Source organism: Pristis pectinata, chromosome 1 (genome assembly GCF_009764475.1).
Source record: "Pristis pectinata isolate sPriPec2 chromosome 1, sPriPec2.1.pri, whole genome shotgun sequence".
Classification (NCBI taxonomy): Eukaryota; Metazoa; Chordata; class Chondrichthyes; order Rhinopristiformes; family Pristidae; genus Pristis; species Pristis pectinata.
In genome coordinates, this window is record NC_067405.1 from 137,915,446 (window position 1) to 137,933,895 (window position 18,450).

The window sequence follows — 18,450 nt, forward strand, 5'->3', positions numbered from 1 at the left end:
AGGACGTAGAGGTGCTAGGTTTATTTTGTAATTTATAGTAATTTTATGTCTTTGCATGGTACTGCTGTGGCAAAACAACAAATTTCCTGTCATAAGACAGTGATAATAAATCTGATTCTGATCATAAATGTAAACCTGACCGTTGTACTAAAATGGAGACACAAGAGACTGCAGATGCTGGAATCTGAAGAAAAAAAAACAAAATGCCGGGGGGATCTCAGTGGGTCAGGCAGCACCTGTGGAGGGAAATGGACAGTCGACGTTTCGGGTCGAGACCCTTCATCTATCTAACGCACTAAGTTGCTCCAGTATTTTGTCGTTTACCCTGAAGTAAAGATGCATTCCGCCAGACTGCTACCAAGAGAGCATTCCAGTGTACATCAAGCCTCTGTGAACCACTGAACACAGGTCCAGACTTGCAATAACATCAAGTAGCCTTACTTCAGCCATGAGATATTGGTAGCTCAAAGTCATTGGGGTAATTGTGACACACTGCAGACCATGACACAGATCTGTGGGGCAGGACAGGTTTCACATTTATCCCAGTTTTGAAGGAAAGGAGCATTATTCCCAGTATCCTGATACATAGCCCCCCCCACAGGAAGTAGATTATCTGATTATAATCACACTGCTGTTTGTAGCAGCTTGCTGTGCAGAAAATCGAGGGTTGTGTTTCCTACATTACAATAGTGACCACTCTTTAAAAACGTCCATTGGCTTTGGTTCATGACATGGAAGGCGCAGGTACGTTTCTCTGCCCGCTCTCCCCTCCCCTGCTGCTTAAACCACGACCCTCAACTGGTTACCTGCCCTCCCTCCTGGTGTTTCTGCAAAGTGGTCAGTGGCAAAGTCGTGGCTTCTCTCTCCATCCTGCCTGAGGGTTTAATGTCCAAGGTTGGCCCTGTTCTGACCTTGGGCCAGAATGGACAAAGACCACCTCTACCAAATGGTAATCCATGTTGGATTAGTTTCTGGACATACAAGAGACTGCAGGTGTTGGAATCTGGAGGAGCCACTGGAGGAGGTTCTGCTGATCTCCCCTCCACCGGTGGGGAATGGGGCAGTCCTGGCCTCATCCCAATCTGGCTTCCCAATCCCTAATGGGCACGGGTCGGAATCTTCCCTCCCAACAATGTATGAAATGATCTGTCCGGATGGCATGTAAACAAAAGCTTTTCACTGTATTGGTAAATTGGTTTATTATTGTCACATGTACCGAGGTACAGTGAAAAACTTTGTTTTGCATGCCATCCACATAGATCATTTCATTACAACAGTGCATTGAGGTAGTACAATACCAGAATGCACAATAAAGTGTTACAGTTACAGTGAGAGCACAGTGCAGGGAGAAAACAAGGTGCAAGGCCATTATGAGGTACATTGTGAGGTCAAGAGTCCATCTGAATGTATAAGGGAACCATTCCGTAGTCTTTTAACAGTGGGATAGAAGCTGTCTTTGAGCCTGGTGGTACGTGCTTTCAGGCTTTTGCATCTTCTACCCAATAGGAGGGGGGAGAGGAGAGAATGTCCAGGGTGGGTGGGTTCTTTGATTATGCTGGCTGCTTTACCAAGGCAGCGAGAAGCGTAGACAGAGTCCATGGAGGGGAGGCTAGCTGTGTCCACAACTCTCTGCAGTTTCTAGCAGTTCAGGGCAGAGCAGTTGCTCAGTATGTGTGACAATATCCTAGTACATGTGACAATAATAAACCAATAATAATCACTGCAGGTGCAGTGATACCAGAGCAAATACTGAGCCACAACAGTAGAAAATGCTGTAAACCACAGCTTTGGGAAATTCTGGAAGGCGCTATATAAATGCAGCTCCTGTTTCCAGTCCTGAGTGAAAGTCACGCTTTGGTCCAACATCAGCATGTAAACTTTCCACAACGATGATAAAACAAATTAGCAGTGGATGCACAAGGCAAGAATCTTCCCACAGTTATTTAGTCAATCTACTCTTCAAACAAAAACTTTTTATTCTTTCCTGTAATAAATACATCTCTGGGCTGTGCCAGTATGCCTAAACTTTGAACTTTAATTGCACTTTAGTCAAATAACATCTGACAAACTGAATTTTACTTCATCAAAGCAATGGGGGCAGACAGAACAGATCAAACCCCAGGAAACTCATTTCTTTTAACCGCAGAACAGTAAACATGGAAGACATTACAGTGTGGCTCCACACACAATCGTCGTCAAGGGCTCAATTCCAGGCTCAGTTTTCAAAATGCTCCAAATATGAAGCAATTCCACAGTAACCCCACCCGAGGCAGTAACCCAGATATGTGCAAGGGATATCAGCGCTTATCCAGGGACACCAGCCCATGTCTCCACACCACCATTACACTCCAGGCTGGCTGTGGGTAACATACAGGTTCCATTCTTACTGATGTCCATAAATCGATTTTGTCCGCAAGTTGGAAACGGTACAAAAAAATCACTCGATATGGTAACCACAGGTAATGAATGGCATCAAAAGCACACAACACCGATAAGAAAGAACAATTACTAAAAGTGGAGAGAGCGAGGAAACTAATTCTGCCATTCATAGGAACAAATGTATGTACACGCGTCAGACTTTCGCACTACAGGGAGCTCGTTCATGAGTAGGGGTGTCCATAAGTCGGGTGCTCGTTACCCGGCAATGGCCTGTACCAAGAATATCAATCCCTATTTAATCCAACAGAGGGTAGGAATAAAAAGGTCACAGATAGTGGGCAGTCCATTACTGGTGCAGGACCTCAGGCATCAGTACTGAATCCTCTGCTACTTACAATCTATATTTAAGGCTTAGATGAAAAGAACAGAGGCCTGTTCAGGTATAAAATTAAAACCAACTCAACCACATTCCCAGTACTTAACATTTATTCCATATAATGTGGGGTAGGGAACGACGCTCCAGGACAGAGACTGTGTTGTGTCTGAGGAAGGATCAGAAAAACTGGGGTTGTTTTCTCTGGGACAGAGGGTGGCTGACGTGTATAACGTTATGAGGCACATAACATTTTGAGGCACCTAGACAGCAAATGGCAAGGAAATCAAAAAACAGATTTCAAGTAATCAGCAAAGGGGTTAGAGGGGAAGTGAGGAAATGTCTTCCTCACCCAGAGGTTGGCAAGGGACTGAAAGTAGAAGCAGAGGTTGAAGGAGGCGACCGGGGCCCTCATACCTGCTTCACCACTCAATAACATCCTGGTTAATCCATTATCTCAGCACTAGTTCCCCGCATTAACCCCACATCCCCTGATTACCTTGACATCTAAAAATCTATTGAATCTTGAATATACTCAGTGACCGAACTTCCACAGCCCTCTTGGGTGGAGAGCACCAGGGTATTTCTAATACGCACTGCCCTGAAAGGGAGGTGGAGGCAGACACTCTCAACACATTCGAACATCATTTGGGGAGTGGCAAATATTGGGGGAAAGAAATTGGGACAGAGAACGTGCAAACTCCACACAGGATTGAAGCCAGGTCACTGGAGCGGTGAGGCAGCAGTTCAACTAACTGAGCCACGTCCTGCACAAACTCAAGCTGCATGTCAGTTTACATCATTGTTCTCAAGCTTCCTCGAGCTGACTCAACAAATGAGGGTGCTGCCATTAAGCCAGGGTTGACAGCCTTAGTATTGACAAAGAAAAACAGGGCTACAGTATCACAGTGGTTAAGTTATCGGACTTTATCCAGTAGCTGGGACTATTAATCCAGAGACACAAGAGACTGCCGATGCAGAAAACAAACTGCAGGAATAACTCAACAGGCCAAGCAGGACTGATGCAGAGTCTCGATCCAAAATGTCGACTCTCCTTTTTCCTCCACAGGTGCTTCCTGACCCGCTGAGTTCCTCCAGTAGTTTGTTTTTTGATATCAATACAGAGACACGGGTTCGAATCCCACCCTGAAAGTTTAAATCTCAGTAATTAATGCATCTGGAACAGAAGGCTGACGACAGTAATAGTGACTGTGATGGGCTCAATGATGTCCTTCAGGGAAAGGAGTCTGCCCCATACGTAACTCCAGACCCACCAATGTGCTTACCCCATTACTGCCCTCTGAATCAGGGTTGAACAATAGATGCTGGCTCTGCCAATAAGATAACTGAGCTGGAACGCGAGAGAAGGTCAGCTTCTTATTCACAACATTACTGAGGGGGCACGTGGTTAGGTGATGTGAAAAGTAGCCATGGGCTGAGGTAATTGTCCAGAACCTGGACCATGCCCTGTGGTTTAACATTGATCGTAGCTGTTTGAGAATCACTGTGCTGGCACGGTAGTGTAGTGGTTAGCATAACGCTTTACAGCACCAGCGACCTGGGTTCAATTCCAGCCGCTGTCTGTAAGGAGTTTGTACGTTCTCCCCGTATCTGCATGGGGTTCCTCCCACGTTCCAAAGACGTACGGGTTAGGAAGTTGTGGGCATGCTACATTGGCACCGGAAGCGTGGCGACACTTGCGGGCTGGCCCCAGAACATTCTACACAAAAGATGCATTTCACTGTGTGTTTCGATGTACAAGTGACTAATAAAGAAATCTTATCTTAAACTGGAGCACCCAGATGAAACCCATGCAGTGGGAGTTATCGGGCCTTTATCAGATTCAATTTCATTGAATGAGAGACTGACATTTAACCCAGAAAACTACAGTCAGCCTTTGTAATAGTGAATTGCCTCAAGTTATACTGAATCCTCAACCTGAATTGTTTTGCAGCCACGAGCTTCTGTGAAGCTTAGACACTGTCCAAGTAGCCAATGGCTCTGCAGCAGAGAATTGAATTATCTAAAGAGCCAACAATCTTCAGTGTGAATCAGCAAAGTCAAAGCAGGCTAAACAGCTTGAGTCTGCATTCCTCAGAGTTTAAGAGAATGAGGGGGTGACTTTATTTAAACATACAAGATCCTAAGGGGGATTGACAGGGTAGTTGTTGAGATGTGGGAGAGCCATGAACAAAGCTGCTAAATATAGAGCTGCTCATTTAAAACTGAGGTATGTGGAAATTTCTTCGCCCGAAGGGTGGTGAATCTCTGGGATTCTCTGCCCCTGAGTGTGGTGGAGGCCAGATCATTAGATACATTTAAGGTGAAGTTAGATAAAGATTTGTATCGAGGGTTATGGGGAACTGGCACAGAAGAGGAGTTGAGACCAGCACAGGTCAGCCATGATCACACTGAATGGCGGGACAGTATGAGGGGTGGAATGGCCTACTCCTGTTGCTATTTTCTTATGTTCTTGTGCTGTGTGTCCCAATCCAGACACAATCCAGGTTGGCAAGCCATTGTAGAGCTGGGAGAATGTCACGACATCAGAGGCAAAGTCTTTCAAAACCAAAGTCCCAAAAGCCTGGTACGGCAATTCCAACGCACAGGAGCACAAGAGGCTGCAGAGAGTACTGGTAGCATCCAGGTCCCTCACAGGCACAATCCTCCCTACCACTGGCAGCATCTACAGGAGCCGCTGCCTCAAGAAGGCAGCATCCGTCACCAAGGATCCCCCAGCATCCGGGTCATGCCCCCTTCTCTCTGCTACCATGGGGCAGGAGGTACAGAAGCCTGAAGTCCCACACCACCAGGTTCAGGAACAGCTACTTTCCTACAACCATCAGGTTCTTGAACCGACCTGCACAACCCTAACCCTACCTCAGCAACAGAACACTACGGACCACCTCTTGCACTGCCACGGACTTGTTTCTGATTGTGTCTTTTTTTTGCACTAACGTCTTGTTTTTGCTGCGTTTTATTCCTCTCTCTCTTGTTTTGTATACAACCTTAAAACTTTATTTATACAGCACGTTAACAGGCCCTACCAGCCCAACAAGCCCGCACCACCCACATTAACCTACTAACCCGTACGTCTTCGGAATGTGGGAGGAAACCGAAGCACCCGGAGGAAACCCACGCAGTCACGGGGAGAACGTACAAACTCCTTACAGACAGCGGCGGGAATTGAACCCTGGTCGCTGGCGCTGTAATAGCGTTACGCTAACCGCTATGCTACCTTGCTGCCCTCAATTGTGTACAATTTATATTCTATGTGTTGTCTATACCTATGTGCCTGTGATGCTTCTGCAAGTTTCTCACTGTACTGTACCTCACCGTACTTGTGTACGTGACAATAAACTCAACTTGGAATTCCTTCTGGAGGTAAAAGATCCCACAGCCATTTACACAAAGAACTGGAAAGGATTCTCCCCAGTGTGTTAGGCTCATTGTTCATCGCTCAACCAACAGCCTTGGAAAACAGGTTACCTGCTTGCTGTTTGTGTGCCATGCCACCAGAATCCAGGCTCTCACTTCAATGCACCACCAAGGGAGTGCTGCACTGTCAGAGGAGCTGCCTTTGGGTTGAGACAGGATCAAGACCCTGTCTACTCACTCATAATAGATCCCAAACCACTAATTTCAAGGGAAGAAAGAGGGTTTTCCCCAAGTCCTGGGCAGTATTAACTCCTTAATCATCACAGATTATCTGGTCATTGTCACATTGCTGTTTCTGGGAGCTTGCTGTACACAAATCAGCCGCCATGTTTCCTACATAGCAGCAGTGACTGCAAATCAAAAGACATCACTGGCTGTGAAGCACTTTATTTCAAAATAAATGAGCAAGGCACTATATAAATCTAAGTCCTTTATTTCTAAACCTGCGTGACCCCTGGTTACCAAATCTTGGGCCAACCTCAACCTCCGAAGTGGGCGCTAACTAATTATTGACGATTGTGATATTATAATAAAGCTTTAAAGGGGGACAGAAATGCTCATCTGTCCAGGTCAACCACTAGTTGACAAAGGAAGGTTACAGGGCTCAAGTGATACCCTGCCATTTCTCCAAACCCATTCCGCTGATCTCCTGCGGACTTCCAACATTTTCTGTCCTTACTTTAGATTTCCAGCATTCGCAGCCATCCCCATCACTTACCCTGTGTGTGAGTGACGTGTACAGCAGGTAGCCGGCCTGTGTGTGTACCATGCCCTTGGGTTTCCCAGTGCTCCCCGATGTGTACAACAGGAACAACAGGTCCTCACTCTCCATGGCAACGGGGTCACACACTGCTTCTTCTCTCATCATTTCCTGGAAAACACCACACTGTTTAATCACATGATACGGTAAAGATCACTAATAATGTGACATGGTAGTTACACCACAGAAATGAGCCATTTGATGCAACAAGGCTATGCTGGTATCTACGGTCCATGCAAGCCACTTCCCACAGTCTTACTGTCTCTGACTGGTCACAGTGCCCATCCAACTCCCAGCAGGAAGCGGAGTGGAGTACCCGCCCCCATCTGTATGTGTGAGGTGCTGAGGTTGAGATGGTTCAGAGCTTCAAGTTCCTAGGTGTCATCAACAATTTGTCCTGGTCTAGCCACGTGGGAGCTATGGCCAAAAAAGCACACCAGCACCTCTACTTCATCAGAAGGCTAAGAAAATTCGGCATGTCCCCGATAACCCTCACCAATTTTTGTAGGTGCACCATAGAAAACATCCTATCCGGATGCATCCCAGCTTGGTATGGCAACTGCTCTGCCCAAGACTGCAAGGAATTGCAGAGAGTTGTGAACACAACCCAGTCCATCACGCAAACCAAACTCCCCTCCATTGACTCTTCCTATACTTCCCGCTGCCTCAGGAAGGTAGGCAACGTAATCACAGGCCCATTCCACTCTGGTCATTCTCTCTTCTCCCCTCTCCCGTCGGGCAAAAGATATAAAAGCCCGAGACGAACCACCAGACTCAAGGACAGCCTCTATCCCACTGTTATCTGACTCTTGAATAGACCTTCATAGGCTAAAAGACAGTTCACTGTGTGTTCTGATGTACATGTGACTAATAAATGAATATCTTAAATATCTCAAAGATGAATTCTTAAGTTCTCGATCTCCCAATCTACCTCATTGTGGCCCTTGCACTTTATTTGTTTACCTGCACTGCACTTTCTCTGCAACTGCAACACTATATTCTGCATTCTGTTTTCTTTTTACTACCTCGATGTCGATGTGTGGCATAAGCTGACTGGATGGCAGGCAAGACAAAAGCTTTTCGCTGTATCTCAGTACATGAACCAATACCAATCTCAGATAGACAGAAATCTCCTCCTTCTAAACAACGCAGTTGTCTCTTCTCAACTTACAGCCCTGTTCCTCTCCCTGGTTACTATTGGGAGGCTGAACCAGACTGTCCACAGCTTTAATGCTGTACCGCACTCCAGCTGAGCCGCTCTCTTCACACTGCCACCCATCCACAGGTCCATTTACTCCACTTCCATATCACGGACCAATTCTGCATCATCTCAGCTAACGTCTATGGCTTCACTGCTTCCCATCTCTTCCAGCCCTCCAAGATCCCAGCACTGCTCCAGTTCTAGCCTCATGGGACTTCTTGCTGCATTAAAGTCATCTATAAATATTGTTCTTCATCTAACCTCATTAACATATTCCTTTCTCCTCATGTAATGGCAATAATAGACCACTCCTCATGATCACGTCCCAATTCCCAACCCTTTTCCAGATGAAAGTGTTTCTCCTGAACTCCCAGCTTGTTCATTAGGAGTTTGAGGAGATTTGATATGTCTCCAAAGGCTCTTACAAATTTCTACAGATGTACGGTGGAGAGCATTCTGACTGGTTGCATCACCGCCTGGTACAGAGGCTCCAATGCACAGGATCGTAAGAGGCTGCAGAGGGTTGTAGACTCAGCCAGCTCCATCACGGGCACAACCCTCCCTGCCATTGAGGACATCTTCAAGATGCGGTGGCTCAAGAAAGTGGGATCCAACATTGAGGACCCTCACCATCTGGGACATGCCCTCTTCTTGTTACCACCATCAGGGAGGAGGTACAGGAGCCTGAAGACCCCACACTCAACATTTCAGAAACAGCTTCTTCCCTTCTGCCATCAGATTTCTGAACGGTCCATGAACCCTACCTCGTTATTCTGTTGTTTTGCACTATTTATTTATTTTTGTAACTTATAGTAATTATATGTTTTTGCACTGTACTGCTGCCGCAAAACAACAAATTTCACGTCAAATAAGGCAGCGATAATAAACCTGATTCTGATTCTGTGATTCTGACTGGAATTTATTAATGATCACATCATCTGGAATGGCCCACAAGACACTTGGATTGGTACATTGATACAAAAGGTTTAGAGGGACATGGGCCAAGCGCAGGCAAATGGGACTAGCTTAGATGGGCATCTTGGTCAGCATGGACAAGTTGGACCAAAGGGCCTGTTTCCATGCTGTATGACTCTATCTCCCTCTACTTAATAATGTGAAAGACCTCTGTAAGACCATTCTCAGTCCTCTCCTCGCTCAAGAAATTTAAAAAAAATTTTTATTTACAGCGTGGTAACAGGCCCTTCTGGCCAAACGAGTCCGCGCCGCCCATTTTAGACCCGTATTAACCTACCCATACGTCTTTAGAACGTGGGAGGAAACTAGAGCACCCGGAGGAAACCCACGCAGACACAGGAGAACGTACAAACTCCTTACAGACATCAGCGCTCAGTGGGCCCTTCAGGGGATCGTGTGTGTCGTGGACGACACCAATACGATTTTGATATGAAGTATTGAGTGTTGCGGTAGCACACGTAGTGACGTATGTGTGTTTTCGCGGGGTGTTAGTTTACAGAAATCTCTGAAGTTCTGTAGTTGACTAGCTGATCCTTTCTGTATCGGATGTATATATTTGTAGTCTTCTGTAGTGCTTTTAGCTAATAAACGTTTTATACAAAAAAAACTCCTTACAGACAGCGACGGGAATCGAACTCCGATCGCTGGCGCTGTAATAGCATCGCGCTAACCGCTACGCTACCGTGTCTTGCACCATGTTCCTTTCCCAATAAGAACAACTTCTCAGCTGTGATTATTCTATTTGCGCCTTCTTGAAATTCTCTTTAACAAAACAGACCAAAACTGTTAAGAGTCTAAGTGAGACCTAACCAAGGATTAAATTAACATTCCTGATTTTCAATTATTTGCTTCTGGAAATAAAGCTCAGACTTTCTTTTTGAACAGACTTCTATCATGCATCTGAACAAGGATGCTGGAAAAGAACTTAAAGTTACTTTAAGAACTGCATTTTGGTGCTCAAAGGATTGTCTCCTTTGCACCGGAGAGGCCAAATGTAAATTGGGTGACTAATACCCTTCAGTCTGCAAGGGTAATCCTGAGCTTCTAGTTGCTGTCAGTTTAATACTCTATTCCATTCATAGATCGAGTGGGCAGTCAGAGACTTTTTCCCAGGGCGACAATGGCTAACACAAGGGGGCATAATGTTAAGGTGGTTGGAGGAAGGTATGAGGGGGATCGCAGGGGGTAAGTTTTTTTTTACACACAGAGAGTGGTGGGTGCATGGAATGCACTGCCTGCAGAGGTTGTGGGAACAGATACATTAGGGACATTTAAGGGAGATAGACACATGAATGACCGAAAAATAGGGGAGCTATGTGGGAGGGAAGGGTTAGATAGATCTTAGAGCAGAATAAAATGTCGGCACAACATTGCGGGCCGAAGGGCCTGTACTGTGCTGTAGTGTTCTATGTTCTATGACCTTACAGGTGAGGGGCCTGATTTCAACCTCCCTCAAAGTCACAGAGTCGGGAGAAATGGGTCACATTCAAAATGGCAATCAGTAACTACTCAGGTGCCACCGGGATCAGTGCTGGGACCTCAACTGACTTGGATGAAGGGACGGTGTATGTTGTAGCCAGATTTGCCGATGACACAAAGATGGAAGGATTGGCAAGTTGGCAAGAGGAGTAAAATGTTCAGTTCAGCCTCGACAGAATCTGTGTGTGTCATGGTTAGAGACCATCTCTGCCACAAAATGTGACTGATCCCAAGTCTCAAGGGCACCACACCTGTCTGATCATTAAGATCTGTTGTGGGAGGCACCTTGTGTCTCCAGCTGACACCTCAGGAGGCCAATGTGTGAGGCTTATCACATCACACAGAGGAGAACAATCTTCTGGACTTGTGCTGCTACTTCTACTACAACACACAAAACGCCGGAGGAACTCAGCAGGTCGGGCAGCATTTATGGAGGGAAATAGACAGTCGATGTTTTGGGTCGAGACCCTTCATCTGGAAAGAGGGGAGATAGCCAGTATAGAAAGGTGGAGGGAAGGGGCGATGGGTGGATCCAGGTGAGGGGGAGGTCGATAGGCAGGTGAGGGCGGGAATGATGTCAGAAGCTGGGAGGTGAAAGGTCAAAGTGACAAGGGGCTGAAGATGGTGGAATCTGATAGGAGGGGATGGCGGAGCAAGGGAGGGAGGTGGGGAGGGCGACCGATGGGAGGTGTGTGTGGGTGACGGGCAGGTGCAGAGGGTGGGGGGAGAGGGAAGACATAGCGTGATGGGGGCCGGTTGGATCAGAAGGAGCGAAAAAATACAGGGGGAAAAGAGAGAGTGGGGAGCAGCACCAGTGCTGCTCTTTCCAGTCCAGATGAAGGGTGTCGACTGTCCACTTCCCTCCATAGAGGCTGCCTGACCCACTGAGTTCCTGCAGCCCCTTTGTTTGTTAATCCAGATTGCCAGCGTCTGCAGTCTCTTGTGTTTCCATTACTTCTAGTGACCTTTACACCTGTAGCCCAGCAGCCCTCCCCCCCCCCCCGCTCCAATCCCTCTGCTCCTCTGCCCCATTTATTTCCCAAGGATATTGTGGTCTCCGCATAGTTCCTCACATTGATGGTGCTTTGCCGGTTGTAACAGCAGCCTGCAAGTTCACTGATGTCTTCAGTATATTGCCTCTCTGTAACCTACAACCATCCAGTTTTAGGTCAAGCACAATTCTGGAAGTTTATCTTGAATTTCCAATTTGTTTATATAAATGGTGAATAACAGAACTGTGATCCAATTACACCCAAAATATACTTTTGAACTTCAAAGCTTCGTGGAGGCTCGACAACATATGAATGCAGGAGAGCCAACCAGATCCAACCTTCCTATTGCTCTACAATCATTTGGGCGCTCCCCTTACAATTAGAGAGGAGAAGGAGGAGGAGGGAGGGGAGCTGGCCCTAACTGCAGAGCTGAGTCAAAGGTAACACATAGAGGGAAAAAGGAACTTGGCAACACACAGAAGATTTAAATGTTCAGCTCCGCAGAAGGCTGAAGATTATAAAGATCATCTGTGGTCCTGGCCTAACTGAGTCTGAGAGAATGTATGGAACGAGCTTTTGCTCAGGAAAAGAACCAATGACAGTGCAGATCGAGGGCACTCTGGAAGTTAATATTTTACACTCCCTGTCCAATGTCCTTGGACTTTGCCTGTATGAATTCTATTAGCACAGGAACTCTTTAACAGCTTAATGTGATATATCTTTCTACCCCTCCCTCTAATCTTAACAGGCTCAGTCTCTCTGTATGGCTTATGTATACCATGGCACTATATTGGAGATATTCTCTGTGCAGTCCTTGCCAACATGTCTCCGAATCAACACCTATAAAACAATTATTTGTGCAATGTCACATTCTAAGGAACTTGCTGTGTGCACATTTCTGACAAGTGAGAAATAGGGGCGTAATTTTGGGATAGAAGTCGCCCATTTATGGTGGAGATGAAGAGGACTTTCTCTCAGAAGGTCGCGAATCTTTGGAATTCTCGTCCACGCAGAGCTGTGGAAGCAAAGTCATTGAACGTGTTCAAAGCAGAGACCAACACATATTTGAATCACAAGGTATGGAGAGGGCAGGGAAGTGGTGCTGAGTCCAGTACAGGATCAGCCATGATCTTACTGAAAGGCACAGGAGGTTCAAGGCACCAATTGGCTGCTCCTGCTCCTTCTGTTCTTACATTCTTAATGAAGACACAACTAAGTTTATCAACACAGCAACGTACCTCTTCAAGGGGGATATCAATATTAGACATTGGGACCTCATTCTCTGTTCTCTTAGCCACTAGTACACGCTTGACTGAAGGGCACATCTTCACAGCTTGGTCGACTGTTTTCTTCAGCTCGATGATCCGTCCGCCCCTGACAGCCTGGTTGGTGGTGATCACAGTTTCAGACTGTGCTTTAGGGAGGAGAACACAACAGATTAGATGGTCATGCAAAGAAAAACAGCTCAAAGCAAGGGACTCACGATCCCACACGGCTGTGCGGGCAGGACTCAGAGGGAGAAAGGTTGCTGGGGTCAGGTGAGAGGCATGTGAAGATGTGTTTTGGAAGCGGGGGCAAAAGTGGAGAGGAGGCTTAGAGTTGATTTAGAGAGTAATATAGCATAGAAGCAGACCCTTCGGCCCAACTCGTCCATACTGACCAAGGTGTCCATCTAAGCTAGTCCCATTTGCCAGTGTTTGGCCCATATCCCTCTAAACCTTTCCTATGCGTGAGATAGAGAAAGTTAGGAGTCTGATGTTGAAGCAGTGTTGGCCTTCATTAGTCAGGGTAGAGCCGCGAGGTGATGTTGAAGCTCTATAGAACTCTGGTCAGACCACACTTGGAGTATTGTGTTCAGTTCTGGTCGCCTCATTATAGAAAGGATGTGGAAGCTTTAGAGAGGGTGCAGAGGAGATTTACCAGGATGTTGCCTGGATTGGAGAGCGTGTCTTATGAGGATAGGTTGAGTGAGCTGGGGCTTTTCCCTTTGGAGAGAAGGAGGATGAGAGGTGACTTGATAGAGGTGGACAAGATGATAAGAGGCATAGATCGAGTGGACAGTCAGAGACTTTTTCCCAGGGCGACAACGGCTAACATGAGGGGATATCATTTTAAGGTGATTGGAGGAAGGTATAAGGGGGATGTCAGGGGTAAGTTTTTTTTCCCCCCACAGAGAGTGGTGGGTGTGTGGAACGCACTGCCGGCAGAGGCTGTGGGGGCAGATACATTAGGGACATTTAAGAGACTCTTAGATAGACACATGAATGACAGAAAAATAGGGGCTATGTAGGAGGGAAGGGTTAGATAGATCTTAGAGCAGGATAAAATGTCGGCACAACATTTGTTCTATGTTCTATGTTCAGGGGGGATTGGGGATAGGTGCTGTATGTTAGAGTCCAATAAACAGGAAGCCTAGCTGGCAATGTTGAGCAGGTGGGCATTACAAAGGCAGCGAGGGGCGAGGTTGTAAAACAAGCTGAGGGCAAGAAGAGGAGAACTGTATCTGCCACTGTGACACACCACTTCAAATGCTTATTGCTATTTGCCATTGGGCCTCGTTCCCCCCCTCATGTTTTACACTCCTTCACGTCAGTCATCCTCACTATACCACCAAAAATCACAATAACTGCAGAGGCTGCAAATCGGAAATAAAAACAGAAAATGCTGGAAACTCTTTCCCGTTTGGACGAGTGGTCACACACCCAAAATGTTAACCCAGTTTCTCTTTCCACAGATGCTGCCCAGCCTGCTGAGTGTTTGCACCATTTCCTGTTCGCCGCACCACTGGCTTAGATTGCTCTTTTGCTCGTCCCGCTGAACTACTTTTACTCCCGGCTAGAGAGGACGGGACTGTTCTTGTTTCAGCTTTATGGGTTACAGGGAGGTTTAAAGCGCTGAGGGGTTTCGATAGTGTCAACAAAGTGAAGCTGTTACTAATAGCAAAACATCTGGTTAAGATGCCTTACATCTGGGCAATTCTCAAAAAAATCAGAGGCGAATTGAGACTATTCCACGTAGATTAATGATCTGCTAAATTTTATTGTAAATTTTAAAAAGCTCCTGCAGATATGGAGTCATCACAGAAACAGGCCCTTCAGCCCAACTTGTCCTTCCCGACAAAGGTGTCTTCCTGAACTAGTTCCATTTGTCTGCATTTGGCCCATATCCCTCTAAAGCTGGTACAAACCATTCTAATTGTACTCACCCCTACAGCTTCCTCTGGTAATTTGTTCCATATACCCACCGCCCTTTGTGTGAAAATCTTTACTCTCAGGTCCCCTTTAAATTTCCCTCTCTCACTTTAAACCTATACCCTCTAGTTTTAGACTCCCCTACCCTGGCTGTGACCATCCACCTTATCTATGAATCTCATGATTTTATATACCACTATAAGGTTACAACTCAGCTTCCTCCGCTTCAGGGAGGATAGTCCCAGCCCATCCAGTCTCTCCTTATAACTGAAGCCCTCCAGTCCCAGCAGCATCCTTGTGAATCTTTTCTGCACCCTCTCTAGCTTAATCACACCCTTCCTATAGCATGGCGACCAGAACTGCACACAATATTCCAGGTGTGGTCTCACCAATGTATTGCACAGCTGTAACGTGACATCCCAACTCTCGTACTCAACACCCCATCCAAAATTTGAAGCGGGTGTTTACAGAGCTGACAATAATGACAGTAACCAATAGGATGTTTCTTCTAAAAATTCATCAGATGCAAGATGAGCTGAATGACCTCCTTCAATACAACAGGCCTTTCATTCTACAATTCCACGATAATTGTACCAAGATGGCGCCAGAGCATGGCGATCTGTTGCAAGTTGATCTCTACAGACTTACCCATTACCTTTACTATAATCATTCTACACTTTTAAACTTAATTTCTATGTCACTTACTACACTTTACTCTGCACTGTTATTGTTTTTACCTGTACTACCTCAATGCGCTCTGTACTAACTCAATGTAACTGCACTGTGTAATGAATTAACCTGTACGATCGGAATGCAAGACAAGTTTTTCACTGTACCTTAGTACAAGTGACAATAATAAACCAATACCAATAATGCCTCTGGTCTAATTCACCAAATCTAAGAACCCATCCTTTATTACAAAAGAAGGACATTACACAAGGGGTGTAGATACAGTGAATGGTCACAGTTTTTGTCCCCAGGGTAAAGGAGTCCAGGACTAGAAGGCATAGGTACAAATGTAAAAGGGATTTGAGGGGCAACTTTTTCCACACAGAAGGTGGTGGGTGTATGGAATGAGCAGCCAGATACAGGTACAATTACAATGTTTAAAAGACATTTGGACAGGTACATGGATAGGAAAGGTTTATGGGCCAAACGCAGACAAATGGACTTGCTCAAGTAGACAATTTGGTCGGCATGGACGAGTTGGGCTGAAGGGCCTGTTTCTGTGCTGTATAACTCGATGACTCTCTGACAGGAGAAAACAGAGAATACAAACCAGTCAGCACCATGGTTGTTGGGAAAATGCTGGTGATAGTCGAGTGGGGGCTGGACTGCGCAGGCGCGGCGCGGGCAGCTTAAAAAAGGAGAGAAGAAAAGAATCCGGAGGACTCGAGGGCTTCGGTTCAGAGGACTTTGGAGCAGCTAAGTTTTTTCTGTTTATCACTTTTATTAGGGTTTTAAGTGTAAGGGTTAGTTTTTGTTAGGGTTTTAAGTGTAAGGGTTAGATTTTTATAACTTTCTTTAGTAAGTGTTTTAAAAGTTTTTTCTAAGTAGTCAAGTGGGGGCTGAACTGCACAGGCGCAGCACGGGCAGCTTAAAAAAGCAAACAGCCTATGGAGCGGGCAGCGGAGTGAGAGGCAGCAGAGTGAGAGGCAGCAGAGTGAGAGGCAGCAGAGTGAGAGGCAGCAGAGTGAGAGGCAGCAGAGTGAGAGGCAGCAGAGTGAGAGGCAGCAGAGTGAGAGGCAGCAGAGTGAGAGGCAGCAGAGTGGTCCGGCTTTGGCTCGGGGGCTTCGGCGTGAAGGGGCAAGGAGGGTAAGTAGCTGGTAAGTAGGTAAAGGTAAGGTTTACCTGTTGTCTATTATAGATTTGTAGGTGGGATTAACTAGGGGGAAAAAAACAAGGTAGTCAGATGGAGGACATGGTCATATGCTGCAGCTGTTTGATGTGGGAACTCGTGGACCTTGCTGCGGTCCACAATGGCCACATCTGCAGTAAGTGCTTGAGGCTGGACGAACTTCGGCTCAGAGTTGATGAGCTGGAGTTGCAGCTACAAACACTGAGCAGCATAAAGGAGGGAGAGAGTTATGTAGACACGGTCCATCAGGAGGCAGTCACCCCCCTTAGAGCAGGTACATCTGAGGTTCAGGATGCAGATAGAATGGTGACTGTCAGGGGAGGGAAGAGGAAGAAGAAGTCAGGCAGGCAGGCAGACAGAGCAGAGAACCCCGGAGGCTGTTCTCCTCAGTAACAGGTTTTCCGCCTTGGAGGCTGTTGAGGGGGATGACCTGCAGGGGCCTAGCTGCAGTAACCAGGCCTCTGGCACTGGGACTGGTACTGCTGCTCAGAAAGGAAGGGTGGAAAAGAGACATGCAGTAATGATAGTCAGGGAAACAGATAGGAGGTTCTGTGGCAGTGAGCATGAATCCCGGATGGTATGTTGCCTCCCAGGTGCCAGGGTCAGGGATGTCACTGATCAGGTCCACAGGATTCTTGAGCGGGAGGGAGAGCAGCCAGAAGTTGTGGTCCATGTTGGCACCAACGATATAGGTAAGAAGGGGGATGAGGTCCTGAAGAGCGAGTTCAGGGAGTTAGGCAGAAGACTGAGGAACAGGACCTCAAGGGTAGCAATCTCGGGATTGCTGCCGGTGCCACGCAATAGTGAAGGCAGGAACCAGAGGAGGTGGCAGATAAATGCGTGGCTGAGAAGTTGGTGCAGGAGGGAGGGTTTTAGATTTCTGGATCATTGGGATCTTTTCTCGGGAAGGTGGGACCTGTACAGAGAGGACGGATTACACCTGAACCAGAAGAGGGCCAATATCCTTGCGGCTAGGTTTGCTAGGGTGGTTCGGGAGGGTTTAAACTAGTTTGTGAGGGGGAAGGGAACCGGAGGAGTAGGTCAGAGGAAGAAGGGGATGGGGAAAAGTTAGATCAAACAGGTAGAGAGGCTTTGGGGAAGGAGAAGCAGAATACAGGCTATAAAAGTAGTAAGGTAGATAGACTGAAGTGTGTTTACTTAAATGCAAGAAGTGTCAGGAATAAGGGAGATGAACTGAGGGCTTGGATAAGTATGGGGGTACTATGATATTGTGGCTATTACTGAGACGTGGCTGACGTCAGGGCAAGAGTGGATATTGAATATTCCTGGTTTTTGGTGTTTTAAGAGGGATAGGGAAGGGGGGAGAAGAGGCGGAGGGGTGGCGATACTGGTCAGGGACGCTGTTACAGCTGTGGAAAAGATGGATGTTGTAGAATGATCATCTCTAGAGTCCGTATGGGTGGAAGTAAGGAACAAGAAAGGAGCAGTTACTCTACTAGGAGTATTCTATAGGCCCCCCGGTAGCGGTAGAGATATAGAGGAGCAGATTGGCAGGCAGTGTTTGGAGAGAAGCAAAAATAACAGGGTTGTTATAATGGGAGACTTCAACTTCCCAAATATAAACTGGAACCTGCTTAGTGCCAAAGGTTTAGATGGGACGGAATTTGTTTAATGTGTCCAGGAGGGATTCCCGACGCAGTATGTCAACAGGCCGACTAGAGGGAATACCATGCTAGATCTAGTTTTAGGAAATGAACCAGGACAGGTGAAGGATCTATTGGTGGGTGAGCATTTGGGGGACAGTGACCATTGCTCCATAACCTCTAAAATTGTCATGGACAGG

The 18,450-nt window shown here is 46.6% G+C and overlaps 1 protein-coding gene across 1 annotated transcript in view; it reads right to left on the minus strand.

Moving 5' to 3' along the window:
• LOC127567933 (acetyl-coenzyme A synthetase 2-like, mitochondrial) overlaps window positions 1-18,450 on the minus strand; it is a 73,081-nt gene that overhangs the window by 36,514 nt on the left and 18,117 nt on the right. Inside the window, exons 4-5 of the mRNA XM_052011155.1 lie at window positions 12,836-13,011; window positions 6,909-7,061 (exon numbers count right to left, since the gene is read on the minus strand). Coding sequence (XP_051867115.1) covers window positions 6,909-7,061; window positions 12,836-13,011 — 329 coding nt within the window. The remainder of the gene's footprint in view (window positions 1-6,908; window positions 7,062-12,835; window positions 13,012-18,450) is intronic.